The sequence below is a fragment of the Erpetoichthys calabaricus genome, chromosome 2 (assembly GCF_900747795.2).
Source record: "Erpetoichthys calabaricus chromosome 2, fErpCal1.3, whole genome shotgun sequence".
NCBI classification, from domain to species: Eukaryota; Metazoa; Chordata; class Cladistia; order Polypteriformes; family Polypteridae; genus Erpetoichthys; species Erpetoichthys calabaricus.
In genome coordinates this window covers 162,881,773-162,900,385 of record NC_041395.2, presented here as the reverse complement: position 1 = coordinate 162,900,385, position 18,613 = coordinate 162,881,773, and the positions used below count along the sequence as shown (strand labels likewise).

General features: G+C 39.2%; 1 protein-coding gene across 2 annotated transcripts in view; it reads right to left on the bottom strand.

Annotated features, from left to right (window-relative positions):
• Window positions 1–18,613, bottom strand: part of tnikb (TRAF2 and NCK interacting kinase b) — a 375,714-nt gene that overhangs the window by 308,337 nt on the left and 48,764 nt on the right. For both annotated transcript variants that reach the window (XM_028794715.2, XM_028794717.2), the window contains exon 2: window positions 3,341–3,406. In XM_028794715.2, the coding sequence (XP_028650548.1) occupies window positions 3,341–3,406 (66 nt within the window). The remainder of the gene's footprint in view (window positions 1–3,340; window positions 3,407–18,613) is intronic.

Genomic DNA, 18,613 nt, shown 5'->3' with positions numbered 1-18,613 from the left:
CCAACATCTGAGGGGGTAGCCACTATCACCACGCACATGCAATGACATAATTGCTGTCACATTGAATATTACAGGCCATGTGAAACACCAAGGGTTCAGCCAGTTATTTTACCAATAAGCCAGCCAGCCAGCACCACACACAAGTCATCTGATCAACACTACTTTGTCACAAAATAATGAATCATGAGTTGACCTAGCCAACCGAGCCACAATTTCATCAGCCTTATTTTGGCATCAGAGATGACTTGTGTGTAAATAGAATGTCACTACTTAAGCAGCTTCATTTCTGCACTTATTGAAATGTGAGTGCTGTAACTGCCACAACAGTGCTGCATTATTTCCTTTTAAAGTTGGCATGCACAACCAAACCATGCAGAAACGGAATGTAGCACCCCGTCAATCGTTTATGGCTTCCAGCACAGTGGGCATGACAGAGCTGAAGCTTTGCTGAGATATTCCTGACCTGTCGTTCAGTTTCCTCTGGATGATAGATGTCTTTTGCTAGAAAGGCAACCATTTTTAAATGAATAGGTAGAGCCTGATTTCAGGCAGTCTGTCTTTCTAATTCAAGGGCTAACTTGGCACATAGTTCCAATAGAAGGTCTTTTAAAAGTCTAAATCAGCTCATAAACCAGTCATCATCATGGGCAAAAAAAATGTGACCAGTCCTTAAAAGCTTGTTTCTTTAACATGACCATTTGCATTCTCTTCAAGTAGCACCAAACAAGAATGTGTGTCAAACCATTAGGCTATAAATTGGCTGCCAGGGGACAAGATTTAGAGCTTTCTGTACGCAGTGAGTAAAATCACATCTGTGTTTTTACTGCGCTTTTTTTTTCAAATCCTGAAAAATGATGACATGTAACCTCTGTAAACTGATGAAGAGCCAAAAACGTTTTTCAGTGTACATACGCAGCATTGGCACTCTTAAATGAGAACTACAATTGATGCTGCACATCATATTCATAGCATTTGAAACTTAATATGTTTGCTACATCAACACATATTATAAAAACCGCTTAGAGAAATGAATTCCTGGTTTGGGTATATTTCCCTACTTCATTTCCCAGTTTCTCCAAAAGGTTGTGTATGGGTGTATCAGATTTGCTGTATATATACTCATGTTTTACCATCACCTTTTCTTTTATAAATACCAACATTTGAGTGGAAAGCCGCATATGCACATTTCAAGCCTCTTTTTGTGCGTACGCACAAAAAAAGAATCTAACACCTGGAGGGCAGCAGTAGCTGCAGGCTTTCCTTCCTGCAACTATCTTATCAATGACCAATTTCTGCTCTAATAGACTTCTTTTCCCCTTCATTTTAATTGCCTTGTTTTTCAAGACACATAAATAGATGATTTTCTTCATTAGATGCCAGTCAAACAAAAATGATATGTGAAGTAACCCAATAGGTGACCAGCTAAGTCGGGGGCCTCAAACTTTGATCAAATCCACTCCAACCAGTTTGTTCATTAGAAGCAAATTCTTGTTTGTTATTAAACTCATTATTTAATTCCATGGCTTGTTGCTGCTCTCATTCAGCCACAGCAGACATTTTCAAAACTGTTAACTTTCCTTTTTTAAGACCACCGCCAAAATGTTTTTGGACCACAACAGATCAACAATACTGAGACATTCACCTTTCCTTATATTCAAATATTGTGTGATGGACACAGATTAGCTGGTCATAGTGTTGGATAATTTTGTATCTCATTTTTGTTTGGCTGCTAATCAAGCAAAAAAAAAATCAATTAAGTGCTCGAAGTCTAAACTAGCAAGTCTCTTACAATTCAGTCAAAATAAGTTAATTAGCAGCAACAACTGGTCACTGATTGAGAAAAGGGTAAAAATGAAATCCTGAAGCCACTTTAGTTCTTCAGAATCAGAGATTGACACCCCTGGTATAAAGGTCAGCAGTTTCATCAACAGCTATGACATTTAAACTAGTTCCACCTTTCACTTCATAAACATCAGCCTCTTTCAATATTCAGTATAAACAATGCTGAGATACATTTGAAGAATTCCCATTTATTCATTCATTCACTGACTGTGCTACCCATCTAAGACAGGTTAAAATCAAAGTAATCAACACAGACCTCAGCATTAACATTTGCAGTGCACCATCTATTAGAATTTACTTTAATGCATGTAGTAATAAAATGCAGTCCATTTATCATTCCAAAAGCTGGTGCATTATGAACATTTATAGTAATATAATGAATCACTACAAATATGTGTGAGGCGTCATCTGTTGGAATGACAGTTGCAATGCATACGTCTCTGTTATATGTCATTTGGTAATGAGATTTGCAAAAGCATTACTGATGTTTGTGACATGTCTTCTATTGGACTGAAAGAGACATAGCAATCAGCCGAACACACAGACACTTATCCTTTTGTTATGGTAGATTAATTGTGATCTGCTCACAAAAATGAGCCTGAAAGGACTTATTCAAAGAGCAACAGGTTGGAGACAGGTATGCCTGTTCATTGCAGGAAATCCTCAAACTCTTAACATGAGAGCATTTATTATTGGGATATTGAGACACAAACGGGCACGCCGGGAGAAAAAGCACAATCAAATCACATTGTAATGGCATTTCTTGTGAAAAGTACTATAAAGACCTATACAGTGTTATGTTGTACTAATCACAACTGTACATTTGCACTTTCAGATATGATTTTCTATGGTACTTTCAAGTTGCTACATTTTATCTGCACACTAACCAAAGGCTATCTCCAAAAACAGCTAAGCAGCAAAAACAAAAAAAAACTGGAAATAGATTCACTTTCTGAGAGGGCAAAATAGATATTTTTTTGTCCAGGTTGAACCCGCAATATCATCCAAATATCTTGGGCACTTTCTTTTCGTAAGTTACTGTTGCAGATGTAGTTGAAGCTTGAATACAATGGGCACAGGATGTGACCCACACAGGTTAACATTTAATCTTAAAAAGTAGTTGAATCTCAACTGAGGAGAAAATGCAAACTCTAGGACCCTAATATAATTCACATTTGGATTTGGATCCCACCACCCCACATTGTTAAAAGAAATATATTAGAGTTCGGTACAGAAGTGTCCAACTCTGATTACAAATAAAAAAGTGCAGCCTACACCCTGTGCTACAGCAAAATTTAAGGATAATGTCTTGATGCGTCTGTTGAAATATTCTCTTTGAAATGAGCCACAGTTCCATTTTTGAATATATCCCTCTGGACTGTTGATGCCATATTGGTTTAAAGCATTTCAACACAAAGTGGAATAAGCAATTGTCATCCAGTTTTACTAATCACCAAGTCAAACACAAACAATCTAAAGAGAAAATGCATTTTCTTACCTTATACACTTGTCCATAAGTTCCATTACCAACAAGCTCGACCAGTTCAAAAATGCCTGCCGGGTCCTATGGAAAAAAGTGACAGTAAAATTTAAGCCTCTTATTGTGACTCTTGTCATGTAAAAGATACTGTAAGTTACATGTGAAAATTCTTACAAACGCAAGTGGATGTATAGCTTTAGTAATCCCATCCCAGTAATTCCTTTGATTTCCTTCTGATAAAGCTAGCACACTCCTGACCAAGACTTTCATAATGGGATTGTACATTACCTGTAAGTGCACCTCTGCTAGTTAAGATTAACTGAGATCAATTACCTGCATGCATTTAATAGCATAACAGAAAAGAACATTCTCAAAACTGCTTAAGCAAGTTCAGGGTTGTGAGAGGCCAAAGCCTGTCCTGTTAGGAACCAGACCTGGACAAAGGACTGGTCCACTCCTGTATGCACCTGCACATAGGCCGATTAGCCTAAAACACAATTATTTGGAGATGTGGGAGGGCAACTCAGACAGACACCACTAAAGTATGCAAACCCCACATAGATAATGAGTGGGTGTGGACTTAAAACCAAGAACAAAATACAAAAAAATGCTTTTAGGAGAACTTCCATGGCATTTTGTGACAATGTAATGTTGGCACACATCTTAGACTTTTATTTTTTTTTACACTTCTCATTAACACATCCAGATAATTTACAGTAATTCACTCTATCACTCTCTATAAGTCAATACCAAAGACTCTTTTTTATCTATTGCTTTTATAAAGAGGTATAATTTATAAAGATCAAGCAGCACAACTGCCAAACAACCGCCAACATTTAACAGTCCACACCCATGTTTTACACCCTATAAACACACTTGGATTTTATCCCCCTGACTCGAATAATTGAGCATCGGCATAGTATCCACTAACAAAGCATTTCAATAACTCAACATTTTGTCTCAGGTTTTGTTGTTGACTGTCATGACCAAAGCAAATTATGCACAACAAATAACAGTCAGAATGTGAAAAACTAAATAACAACCATAGTGCATTAAATGTGAGAGGCATTCAAAACCAATCATAAATTACGTAGCGTTCTCAAACCTGTTTAATTTAATTCATGGCCACAGTGCACAGAGGCTGTTATGGCAGCATTGGGTGCAGAGCAAGAAGTAACCTCTAGACATGGTGCCAGTCCACTGAAGACATTTTTAATTTTTTTCTTGAAATGTTTTCCTTATTTTTTTTAGCTTAAAGATGCTTTCTTGGATTTTTAATTTTCTTTAAAACAAAAAACAGATGCTTTCTTAACGTATCACTTATCCTTAAATAAAATGGTTGCTACCACTGATATCCATGCACAGAGAAATGACAACAACATCCCTACTAAATGCGGAGACAACAAAACTATCTAGTGACTTCACTAGAATTATAGACAAAAACCCAATCTAAATCCGCTAAGTAGTTCTCTAGTGAAAAGCAGACAGACAGACAGACAGACGTTGGATTTTATATATTTAGAGATATATAGACAAAATCTGTGCAACAACCCAGATCTTCCGTATCCTAATTGTGATACTGTATCTTGTACACAGGAAGTGTTATTAGATTTAAAATGTATCATAAAAACACAGCATGACATTATTTTGGTGTCAATAAACAAAAAAGAAAACAATGAAAATGAAAAATAAAGTGGAAAAAATTCCAAAATACCAAAATTCATGCTGAAGACCTTGGCACAAGGGTGTTTATTTTTTACAGCTTTCTCCTTCTGTTTATTATAAATCTTTCACTTAATTTTAACAAGCACACCATTTTTCTATAATTTTGGCCTCTTCCTAGGAAAACAGGGTCTCTAAGAGAATGGCCTCTGCCTTTACAACATAAATAATAAATAAAAAATATATGTGGCCACTCATTTATGCTATCTATGGCCAGCAAGTAAGAGAGCCGCAGCTGGAAATCTGAAGTTCAGATGATAGGTTGTGGCTATAATTTACATTTATTTAAATGAAAAGTAAAAAAAGTGACAATTCTGAAAAATGAAAGATGAACTAAGCCTTCAAGGCTTTCGATGAAGAATTGCTCTTGTTATAAATTAAATACCAGCCAGACTGTGAATTAGATGATTCATCAGCAAGAAGGAAAGAACAAGAAACATGTGACCAGATGAACCGAAACTATCACAAATTGTATTAAAGTCAACACAAAGATGGTATCATTTGATAAGTAAAGGTTCACACAGAGTTTTAAAGCAGATAGAAGGAGGCTTAATCCATCTGAAAAAGTATTAAACGCTGCAGGCAGCCTCATTAAGGAGCTATAAAACCAGAATGACAGCATTATAAAACAAGCTCCCCGAGCATTAACAACTACTCAAAGGAAGGAAGATGAGCTTCCAGGAGAGAAAAGGAGAAAGCACAAAACTCTCCATCACAAGTCAACCTGGTAACGGTCAATTAATGCCCATGTAGCCAAACTTGAGTACAACAGGCAGAAAGGACACCTGCAGTTTTCGGCCATGTAAAACACTTCACTGACGCATTAACACAGAGGAATATCTGAAGCCTAATTTAGAGAAGCTATTCCTCTTCACTGTAAGTGCTTTGACTCCTTTATACAATCCAGAGATGTCTGTCTTTATTATGTTGATGACTGAGGTACTGGCAATTTGTGATTATATAATAATAATAAAACAAATGATAAAGCCCTCACCAATAGCATTTAGGGCAGTAATACACTCAAAATGTCCTTCATAGCATAGCTTACACCAATGAATAGACCTACAGACACAGAGCTCTTCCTGAGTTTTGAAAGTCAAGCATACACAAAATACAAATGTATGATATTTTAATGGTAATTAATTAGATTAAGTATGGGTGGCTGTTCTTGCCAAAACTATTCTATCATAATAGGAGACAATGTCCTGGTGTGATAAATACTGCAGTCCTGCATTAATGTTTCTATACCTTTTTTGGAGGTCATTATTTTAGATATTACAGAGACATCATATGATCCTGAACTTTAAATTAATATACTGTAAGGTTTCTGAAGTCTTTTAGGAGCACCAAAAAATCAATGAGGCGACATGACGAACTGCATCCTGAAACGCAATTTCTGCGTCTGTGGAAGATTGCCTGTCCATTGCCGGGGCAACCACAGGCTCACAGCGCTGCAGCAGAGTGTGGTATAGCGGGTCCACAGCTCAAGTCAAAAAGGCCACTTTTTAAATAAATAATCGCCACACTCGCGGCTTAGAGAGGGGGCGTGGTAGTGCGGCCGGAGCGGGTTCCCGGGTGAATTTGATGCAGGCTTTCCTCGCTTAAGTGCAAAGGTGAGGAGTTGTCCGTATCTATAATTGATGCCGGGAGCTGCTAATTGCCACATCTGATCCACGTCCCCGTGATAAATAATAGAAGCGCGAGGCGGCTAGAATAGAAAACAGAAAAAGACGAATGGTGGCTACAGGAGAAGAAGAAGAAGGCAGGAAACAGGGAGCAGAAAGTCGGTGCATGATTGAGCGAATCCTCGCTCACAATATAGAGCGGTTGACAGCTGGACAGTGAGCCCTTGTGGGGTGTTTGGCCGGCACCCGGGGGCAGTCGGTAGTGGTCACTCCCACTGAGCATTAGTGAGGAGCAGGAGTGACCGGAAGGAGGATGGCTCACCGCATAAGGCCAAGAAGGCATCGGGAGTCGGGACTTGGGAAGTGAAAGCCCCAGCATGAGCGCCCTGGTCGCTGGGGAGCCCAAGTCACGGTCTGGTGTCAGCTGCAGGTAGGGTGGCTCTCCTGGTGCATAGCCTGGATGGGAGAAGCAGGGGAGTCACTAATAGAAAGGCACCGGGATCTGTTTTTAAAGGACTGCTTCCAGACATTGTTTTAACCTCATCGAATTTTAAAGGAATTATTTATTGTTTTATTTTATCCTCCACAGTTCACTTGTTTTTATGGGATTATTTATTTGAAGATTTTCGAAGCACTGCACTTATTTATTTGAACACTGTTTTGATTTTGCTGTTTTTTAATAAAAGCACTTTGCACTTTTTGCACCATCCCCTTGCTTCATTGTTTGTGCCTCACTGTCCGGCTCATCGGTGACATTACCGACGGTGTTGGGTTCAAGAGCTCCCAGAAGCTGGATGGAGCATGGAGTGGAACCCACATTGTCACACGGAGCACTGAGTAAGCAAATCCAAGTTGACTGTGGTCACGCTATAAGCGCCTGGTGTCAATGAGTGATGCAAGGAACATTATAATTGCAGGGAACAGTATTACTTGGCCACGACCCTGCATATCTGATGTGTCTGTGTATAGGAGAGTGGTAGATCCCGCTTTAATAAATAGCCGTACTGTTCCTGTTTCAAGAGGAATAAAGCTGGTTTTACTAAAGTACTGAGACTCAGCCTCATGTTTTGGGGTGCAAGACAGGGACTCATGTGTCACAATATGGAATGAATATGCTAAATAAATACCTCCCACATATAAAGAGGAAGTTGAACTCATATATTACTGAATTGTGATATTTAAGAAACCTTTATGATATTTAACCTTTGTGATATTTAAGAAAATTCTTGTATGCAAGGGTAAACTCTATCAGGATGGTGAAATTTTATTGGATATCTTCCACAAACAGCCCTCTTCAAGCCTGTCTCAGCATTTCAGTATAATTCAGGACAGAGCCTTGGCTTGGCCATCCAGGACATGGAGACTCTACTTTTTGAATGCTCAGGATTGTTGTCTTAATAAAACATCTACTTTGTGGCCAGCTGGAGATTTCTGAACTAATTGCCTGACATTCTTCTTAAGAATAACTTGATATTTGTCAGAATTCATGATTTCTGCAATGATGGTTTTGTTGGTAGTAGGCTATGTTGGCTCTTCGTCAGCCATGGTCCCTCTTTTTTTCTGCCCATATAGCTCAGTTTTGTAGTCTTCTACCCAAAGAATGGACTTCTAGAACTTTGCAGGGTTCTCTAGGTGGTCTCTGGCAAACTTCAGTCAGACAGCTTTGTTCTTTTTTGAAAAAAGATGCTTTGTTTTGACCCTCCCAATGATGGTATTTTTGTACAGGGTTTTTCTAACCATTTATCTGTACACCACTACTTTAGAGGCAGTTAACCTGTGAGATCTTTGGGTATTATTTTAAGATTACCTTTTTACCTCTTGTATTACTCTTGATGTGGCCCTGGGTGAAATTTTAGGAAGAAGACAGACTTGTTATTGCTCCAAATGCTCTTCACTTGTATATCTTTTTGACTGACACCGTATTTATGGAGTCTGAATGTTTCTGAAATTACCTTATAAACCAGTCCAGAAAAATCATTTACTACTTTTTTTGTTCCTTTTTCCTGATGTTTCCTTACAGTTACGGTTATGTTTAGTGTTTCTCAGGAATGACACTAGACTGTTAGGAAGAGTAACTGGCCTGATTATTGAAGTTATTTATGTTTTCTTATCCCTAACACATTATTTCACATCTTCCAGCTTTTTGGTTGGCTCAGCTAACTGGTTAACGCTTACCCACCCGATCCTACTCTCCATTGATGTAAGTCACAGAACTAATGGTACACTTATTTTTGCATTTGCACAGTTTCTGCATATTGTGTGATTTACTTTGCTACATGGATATTTCTTTTTCAAAATACTCAGTTCTGCAAACAATGATACTTTATTTAATTTGGAATTCTGATTGAATTAAATTTTTTTAATTTTAAATTTTTAACCATTTTGTGGTTAAAAGGTTTAAATTATACAATGGGGTCACAAGCACCACTGTATGTTGAGGAATCCACTGTAACAGGAAGGTGGGTAAGTACCTGTTACATGACTGCGTGCTCCGAAAGTGCCCAAGAAGTACTTATGCCTTGGGCACCAGGCAGAGTAACACATGACTGTCAATGGGGATAGCTGGAGGATCGGATGAGGACCCTCAAATTATGTGACAGTTGTAGTGGTGATATTACCAGGAACTGCTCCACTCTCAGTGTTCACAGAGGGTCTCTAGACAACCAGCTAAAGGAGCTCTCTATTGAGATCACACTTCAAGGAGACTGCTTCTGATCCAGATGTTGTAGGTTCACAGCTTGCCATTAGCAGTTACTGCAGTGCATATCTTTGAACTGAGATGCTTCGTGGTGTGAATTCACTTAGTGACGAGGATGGGATTGACACTATGGATAGGTGGAGTGTAGTGGTGGTGCAGCACAGAAAAGAAGGGGGCTGACACAGAGAGACATTAGCTGACATCAACAAGAATTACTCCACTTGCAGTGTTCAATGACGGTCTCTGCACAGTTGACTAAATAAGCTCTCCATTTAGCTCACCCTGCAAAGATATCGCCTCTGAATCAGATGTCGCAATTTTGTGGCTGGCCACCGACAGTTACCACACTGCAAATCTTCTAACTGAGATGCTCTTTGGCGTGAGTGCAATGAAATTCAGCAGAAGCACAGAAAAAGACCTGTGTGGAACAGATGAAGGCCCGTGGAAGGTTCCTGTTTTATTGTAAAAGGACATGAGACTACCAGAGAGAGCTCAAGACTTCCAGAGAGCTTTACCAACCCCAGTAGGGACTGCCCTGTAAGCAACCAAAGGTTAGGGTATAAAAGCCCATATCATCAGCTGTCCATTAATCCTGGAGTCAGAAGTGAGTTGGAGCAAAATATTACTTGACAGGAAGACAATGTGGACAGAGTAGTGAGAGAGAAAGAGAAAATGTTTGGAAGGACAGCAAGGGTTGTTTTAACTACTATGACACAATATTTTAAAATATAGCAAAGCTCAGAGATGAGCTCGAGTTTTGTTTTCTATTTATGAATTTGAAACATTTTGCTTTTTCATTGATCTTGGATTCCTCACTTTTTATCATTATTTACTATATGATGATTTGTTTTTACTGTTTGGTACTCTTTAAAGAAATGCCACTATCACAATACATAGTGTACTGTGCTAAAAATTACGCTATAGCTCAAATTATTTAACTTTCCTAATCTAGCTTTATGGTTGCAAAGAGACAGATTCTACCCTCAATAGTATCAGTCTGGTCCATGACACGGTATGCTCATGCATGCACATTCATACACTTGTCCAATTTAAAATTACTAATTAAACCTACACAGACGACTTCGGGAAATGATAGGAAACAGGAAAATCTAGAGAAAGCCAGACAGTGGCTGCCCTGGGTATAAAACCTTTGGGGCTGTGAGGCAATAGCACTAAACATTGTGCCAGCATGCCACAAAGCATCAAAATCAAACTGAGTGCTTTTTTAGGCTAATTTAATTCATACTGAGAACTACCACAAAGCACTTTGCCCAGTAATGCTAATTACAATGGAAGATAAAATCAGGAAGACAAATGATCAGAAGGGTAAGGATAACACAAAATTGACACTAAAGTGTCAAGAGTGTGGGCACAGTCACTCAACGGCAGATTGCACTAATAAAGAGAAGGGTCTTTAGCCTTCATTAATATCATAACTTGAGGGAGCTTCTTGGGCACACAGTGTCCACATTTATTACAAAAAAACAAAATTTTGTTATGTTGACTGTCCCAGGAATTCGTTGAGATTCACTTATTCATGCTTATAAGGTTGATTCATTAATTCTTTGAGTCAATATTGTTACCTTATGAAAGTATATATTTTGGACAAAGGGACTCTTGGAAGATGTATACATGGTTGAGACCATATGAGACCAGTAACATATGAAGGGTTTTCACTGTTTTGGTAACTTCATTCCTTCATTTCTAATGTACTCTACCACAAAAATTCTTTGTCATTTAGTCACATTGTCAATCTATCCAATTTTTCCAGTTTTTCAAATAACTATACTTAAAAAAAAGCAAAAAAAACCCACTTTTGTTTATCAAAACTCTCAAGCTGGTCAAAAATGAATATAGGTCAGTGCTCAAGTCTTTTATGGTAGTTTCACTCACTTCAACCTTAATACGATTTGACATTTTATTTGCTTGACCCGATAAGTTCAAGGCATTGTTTACACATAAGCCATTTTGACAGATTCCTGGGAGTCATGCTAGGTTGCGACCTTGGAAATTTGTGGGTCATGTTTATTGAGGTTTTGATTTAGTCTTTTGTACACATACGACTTTGACAAGTAATAGGCTGGTAAATTCCTAGAAGAGACAGCATGTGTGAAAGGGGCTACCAAAAGAGACTTCGCTACAGCCATGCTTTGATTTAATGAGAGGACTACCTTTAGAGGATTCCAGTTGTCTCACAGATTTATTATACACATTATCCACTATAAAGACTGACTGTTGGTGATGGGTGGAAGAGTTGTTTGAAAATTTCATAAGGATATAACTTTTCGCAGAAAATTCAGAAATACTAAGGGAATCATTGTAATTCAGTTGACAGAAAGATGACTGCCTGTACTTTAACAGAGGCCTTTGAAAACGGCTAGTGACACCTAAATTTCTTTGGCAGGGAAACAATTATAGAAAGTATAACAGATGATTATCAAGTTCTGATAAAGTATTGGAGACAAGTGGTGGAAACACCCATGTACTTAACAAGTGTACAACATATACACATCTGAATAATTTCTTTAATTATAGTTTGCAGCATTTATAATTATACATTGTCAAGAGTGTGATTATATCCTTGAACTCACTGGGACCAAGACAAAAGGACAGTTCCATTGAAGTCAACCCGGAAAAACTGGCACCTCAGTTTTTTTTTCATTGATTGCCGTTTTTTTTACTTGCAGCAATCATTTTGGTTCAGTTTTACTTTTGTCTAGCTATTTTTATCATTATGATGATGACATTGCTTGGATGCCACGTTAGAACAATTGTCTATCTGTGACGATGTGGGTTCTGCAAAATGCTCCCATCTCCTGTTAGGGAGCTCTTGAACCCAACACCGTCGGTAATGTCACCGATGAGCTAGACAGTGAGGCAATAACACTTGAGCAAGGGGATGATGTATAATCGTGCAAAAGTGTTTTTATTTAAACAACAAATCCAAAGTGCAACAGTGCAGTTCAAATGTCTTCATTAAATAAATAATCCTCAAAAAGCAAGTGAAAAACCAAATGAACAAACGTGGAGGTTAAAATCAATAAATAGAACATTCCTTTAAAACGAGGTTAAAACAATGCTGAAGGCAGTCTCTTTAACCCCTTAACCGCCCTCTGCCGGATATATCCGGCACCGTTGTTTTATTGCTACCGCCATACTGCCGGAATTATTTGCCTGTGGTTATATGAATGCCTGGCAAGTAGTATAACTGACGGTTTGGCGTGGGTATTATTACTACGTTGTATTTCGACAAGTCTGTGGTTGTTTTGGCCGGTCATGTGACGTGATTCGCATGTAACAGCTGTGAATATGGCGAAACGTAAACTGACTTCAAGTGAGGCTTTGCAGGCGATTTTGGACAGTTCTGATCATGATTGTAGCAGTTCTGAAGAAGATTTTAGTGACAATGATGAGCAGCAACGTGCGCTGCATGATACTGTGAATGAAGACGCATCGGATGACGGCGATGAGTGGGTGTATCCCCAGCATCTCAACTGGACTGCTGCCCGAGGTGAACTACCTTTTCTGCATCCGTTTGAGGCAACGTGTGGCTTTATTGTTGATGTAAACAATTACACTGCTGAGCAGTTTTATGAGCTGTTTGTGTCACCTGATTTGATCAGACATTTTGTTCATCAGACAAATCTGTATGCAGCACAGTTTATTGAGAAATATCCCAATTTACCTCCACATTCCCGTGTTCGTGCTTGGTTTGACACTGATGAAAACGAAATGAAAAAATTCATTGGGATTTTGATGTTGATGGGAATAATCAGAAAACCAGATATTGAGATGTACTGGTCTACAGATCCTATGTATGCAACACCTATTTTTGCAGCTGTCATGACACGTAACCGATTCTCTTTGCTGCTGAAATTCTTTCATTTGAATGACAACAGAAATGAGCCAGATAAGAAAGATCCAAACCGCGACCGCTTGTTCAAGCTACGTCCTTTGATTGATCATTTATTTGAAGCATTTCAGTTGCCCTACATGCCAGGACCGTCAGTTGCAATTGATGAAAGTTTATTGTTGTGGAAGGGCCGCTTACAGTTTTGACAGTATCTACCACTGAAAAGGGCACGGTTTGGTATCAAGATGTTTTGCTTAGCTGAGAATTCAGGTTACATTTATAGATTTCGTGTATACACTGGCAAAGAGGATCCTATGAGTAGTATTTCAGCAGTGTTGCCAGATGAATGTAAGGACTTTGGACTTTCAGAAAAACGCTGTCGTGTCTGTTCAAAGAAGGGTCAGCGTAGAGACGTCAAGACCTTCTGCTCAAAGTGTCCCAGCAATCCAGGACTTTGTGCAGTTCCCTGCTTTGGCCTGTGGCACAGCAAACTCAAATACTGGGAATGAAACTATGATTGACTGAACTACTTTTGACTTTTGAATTACTTTTGACTGTTCCGTTTTGTAGTAGACAATAAATCCAGAAGCCTGAGAAAAGGTACATTTTGTGTTTTATTATGTGTTTGCCCATTTCTAGAACTTGCACAACATTTAGTGGTCAATACTGCTTGAATAAATGTAAAAAATGTAAAAAAAATGTAAAAAAAGTAAAAAAACGAAAATTGTTCAGATTTCGCCTGGCGTGGGGAATATTTAGGGAGTTGACGGTTAAAGGGTTAAAAGCAATCTAAAGCCCGGTGTCTTTTACCTGGCAGCTCTCCTGCTTCTCCCATCTGGGCCACGCAACAGGAGAGTCGCCCTTTCTGCAGCTGGCCTTCTCTCCACACAACTGATCTGGATGCTCCCCGATCCCTGGCTTCGGTTCCGTTCTCCCGATCGAGACTTGGCTTTAACCCAAAGGCCAGGACGCTCACATTGGGACTCCTACACCCAAGCCTCTCGACTCCCGCTGCCTTCTTGGCCTTACGCGGCCAGTCGCCCTTCACTGGTCACCCCCGCTACTCGTTCACTCAGCAGGAGCGACCACTACTACGACTCCCAGGTGTCGGCCTAACACCCAGGCTTCCACACAGCTGCCTGCGAGCGCTCATCCGCGCCGGCTTTCTCCTTCCTGCTTCCTGCTGCCACCTCTGTTACCTTCTCTTTTACTTCTCTTTGTTCTTCTCCCCCTTAACCAGCTCGCGCTTCTCTATATATATGGAGAGGACATAGCAGCTGCAGCCCATTAGCCACAGGAACAATAACAGATGTGGGCAGTCTCTCACCTGTGCACTTAGGCGAGAAACGCCCACACCGCAGATCGCCCTGCGGCTCGCTACAGCTACCACGCCCCCTCGCTAAGCCACAAGCACGCGATTATTTATTTAAAACCAAACTGGCTTTTGCTGGAGAGCTGTGGACCCGTAACACCACACTATCATACAAGCAACACTATAGTGGGCTTGTCTTTCATGGCTAAAGTCATATTGAATACAGCCATTTTGTCCTTCACCAGATGTCACATGACATATTGCAACTAGTGATGAGCATGTCGATTCAATTTACTGAATCAGTTCTTTCAAACTAGTCATTTAAACGATTTGATTCTTATGATTCATTTGATTCCATTTTAGAGATAGCTTATACTGCTATCACAAATATATAATTTAATAATTCATACATTTGTTTCATATACTGTATATATATGCATGTCTATGTGTGTATAAAAAATATAGTTAACTAGCTGCGTGTGGTCTTGGGGACAAAAACAACCCAAAGACTCTGTGGCAGTTTTACTATATTTGTGAACTTGGAGAGGCGTCAGCTAATTCTTAAGAATTACCCAGTGCAGAGGATGTGGACACACATGTGCTTGCTGCCCCACTGGCTTTCGTAAGAAAACACTGGTGATACCATATCTTAGCCATATCGCTGGCATATGAGTCCTATTAATCCTTGTCTTGAGAAAAAACCTCTAGATAGACAAAGTTTTTAGTAAAAACTTGAAGCCTTGACCTCCGTTGCTGAGGTAATTCACTTGCACGTTGCTGAGCCGCACCGTTTGCTTCGTTATTCAACGTTGTCTCTTTTCAACTGTGTCATTAGCACATGTTGTTGTGCGGTGGCATTTGCTGCACACAGGTCTTTTGTAGTGAGAAACGAGGTGAATGCAAACGCCAAAAAAATAGAAAAGTGCATGCGCCATCTAGTGGTTGTGGTTGACCGTGAGCAGCGTGGACTGCTCCATATATACACAGATCTTTTGTTTATATATGTCTAATATTATTGTTTGTAATTAATACTTAACAATTATTTATCTATAAATATATAATTAATGATATATAAATGTATAATTTGTTTTATACTCTACATGATAATTTATATGCCATTGCCTGTTTCCACACACAAAGTATAATAACCCATTTAAGATGCATAATTAAAATATGACATTACATTACAGAATCACAAGCGAATGAGAACTGTGCAAGTCATAATGATTCATAATGAATGAAATGAATGACAATCATTAGACTGATTCTAGGGTACTGACTCGTTCACGAATCAAATGAACGAAAATTGTTAGGCTGATTCTCATATACTGTCTCGTTCACAAAACAAATTAACAAAAATAATTAGACTGATTCTCGGGTAGTGACTCATTTGTGAATCAAATGTGTCTACACTTGCGAGTCAGGTGGTTCTTACATGTGTGCTTTACACATTCACCAGCAGGCAGCAGCAACAAAACAGAACACAATGATAATGTCATGCAGCACGTGCATGCACTACAGCACTAGTCCCGCTGAGTTCCACTGTACTGATTCGTTTATGCTCACAAATCGATTCATATGATCCACTGAAAAGAGTCGTTCAAAAAGGACAAATCTTTTACAAATGGCTCATCACTAATGCTCTGTTTATTTAGGAATGGAGGCATGCAGTAACTGGCATCCTCTCTTTAGGATATCTAAATTTTTCACTTACACTTGATTTTTTGGTTTTTGGTTGAGAACTTGCTGAGCAACTGTAGACATTATTAGTGGTCAGGTTTCATCATTCATGACCAGTAGGAGACTGTTCCCATCTATTCTATATATATAAAATGGTAAGAGTTGTCTGTTTGCTCACAAACCACTGGGCCTTGCTGGTTGATCTTTGTCTAAATCAAGTTTTTACATAAAAAGTGACCTACAACTCAATACATTAATTTCTTTAACACTGAATGTACATTTTGAGATGAAAACTCTGGTGAGGTTATTCCAAAATTTTCTTTTATGTATACAGGGTTCTCTAACATTAACTTACCTAACTAATGATATCTGTCCATCTTTTGCTAATGACTAGTGAGACTTAAAGTTCATGCGCTGTTCTCATAAAAAAATAAATAAATAATAATCAAAAAGTGTCTAGTCTGTCTCAATTGATATTTGATCTTTGGGATACCTTCTGGTGACATCAGTGTTTAACAAAATATAGCAGTATAAATTTAAACATTAAGTAAGCTAACATCCTCTCAACTACGGAATTCCAGGTCAACACATTGGCTATACATTGAATAAACTGAAACTCCAGTATCTCAAGTTTGGAATCAAACAGGTTTGAGGTGAAAAAGTACAAGCCACAATAATAAAGAAAGAATATGCAGACCACAATATTAAAGAAAGAACAACCGGATTACACACTCTGCACACAAGACTCTGGGGCTGACTGGTAGCAGCACTAACCACCATGCAGTTAGATGTTTGCTGGACAGCACAGGACTGGTAAGGAATGGAAAAAATAATTTTCTAAATATCAAATACTTCCACAACAGGACCCCACACTTCTTTGAAAGATCATACTGCTGGCTTCTTTTCCAGCTAGTGAAAGAAGCACATTACATACAGGGCTTCCTTGGTAGCTTTTTCAAATTTAGCACTGTCAGGCAGTTCTCCTCAGTGGTGGGTAAAGATAATCATGCTACAGGGAGATTCACTTGAAACAGTCCACAAATATTCTGTTGTAACTCCCGTTAGGATGAAGCAATCTGAACCAAAAAAATACACTATATACCTTGAAATATTTGTAATCGACTGCATTACATGCAATGCTGGAAGTGGTTTCTGTTTTCTGCCAGACACATTTCAACTTGGGGCTCCATGTTCCTGAACGTGTCAGCAAGCATTTCGGGGGAATAGCAGCAATTTCACGTTGGATGTTTTCCTTCAAATCTTTCACAGTGCTAGGCTTGTTCCGATAGAGTTTTCCTTTGAGCATACCCCAAAGGAAGAAGTCTGGTGGTGTCAGATTCGGTGACCGTGGTGGCCAAAGTCCTTTTGAAATGACCCTGTTGCCGAAGAAGGACTCAACTTCTGCCATGCTTCTTGCCGATGTGTGACACGTTGCTCCATCTTGCTGGAAGTAACTTTCCATTAACTCATGGTCATCCAGTTGATTCTGACATCACTTAAATGAATTGATGACCCAATAGGTTCACACCATTAACACACTACTCAATACTGTACACCAACATCCTGATGAGAAGTTGACTGACTGAGTGAAGGGGTATGGGTGGTATGCACCCAGAAGTTGCAAACGTCGTGATGGCTGTCCCACGCCTACCTCATTGCTCTGACTCAAGGGCATCCCGGCTTTGTTCAAAGCTCCATATACTGAGGAGCACATTGCACATTGTTTCGTTCAGATTGCTTCATCCTAGCGAGTTATTACAGAATATTCGGGGCCTCTTTCAAGTGAATCTCCCTGTACTAAGCTCCATTAGCATTCAGTTTTAAAGAATTGTGCCATTTAAGGGGGCTCACTGAAAGGAAAAGTTCAACTTGCACACAGGCTCCCAAGGCCAAGTGTAAAGAGAACACTGCAGGGCCAGTTGGTCCTGCCCCTCAGCTGAAACAGGCTTGAAGCACCAGACACAAACACAATTTCACAAACCGCAAAATGCAAGATTTTTCTGGACAACAAATTACATTGGGCATATAATGGAAAATTGGAAAAGGTCACTTAAAACACAAAGGAGAGGGTTGTTGTAGCATATTACTTATTTTATCCTTTAATGCAGAAACCCCACTGAATGTAAACATTGCTGAATAAACTGCACCACTGTAGCTTAGTGTAATGTCACCAGTATCCTGTACAAGCATTTACCTCTCTTTTGAGTTTTTAAACAAGTGTGCTTAATGTGAGTTGGAACAGCAGAAACTAGAAGGGCTGTAGTGGCTATGGTTTTCAAATCCGCCATATCCCCACCCACCTCCGATTTCTGTAAAATCTTTGTACGATCCCTGTTTGTTTGACACTGATATTTGTAAGATCTGAGAGAATTGCTATTACATTTTGCTTGCCCAGCATATT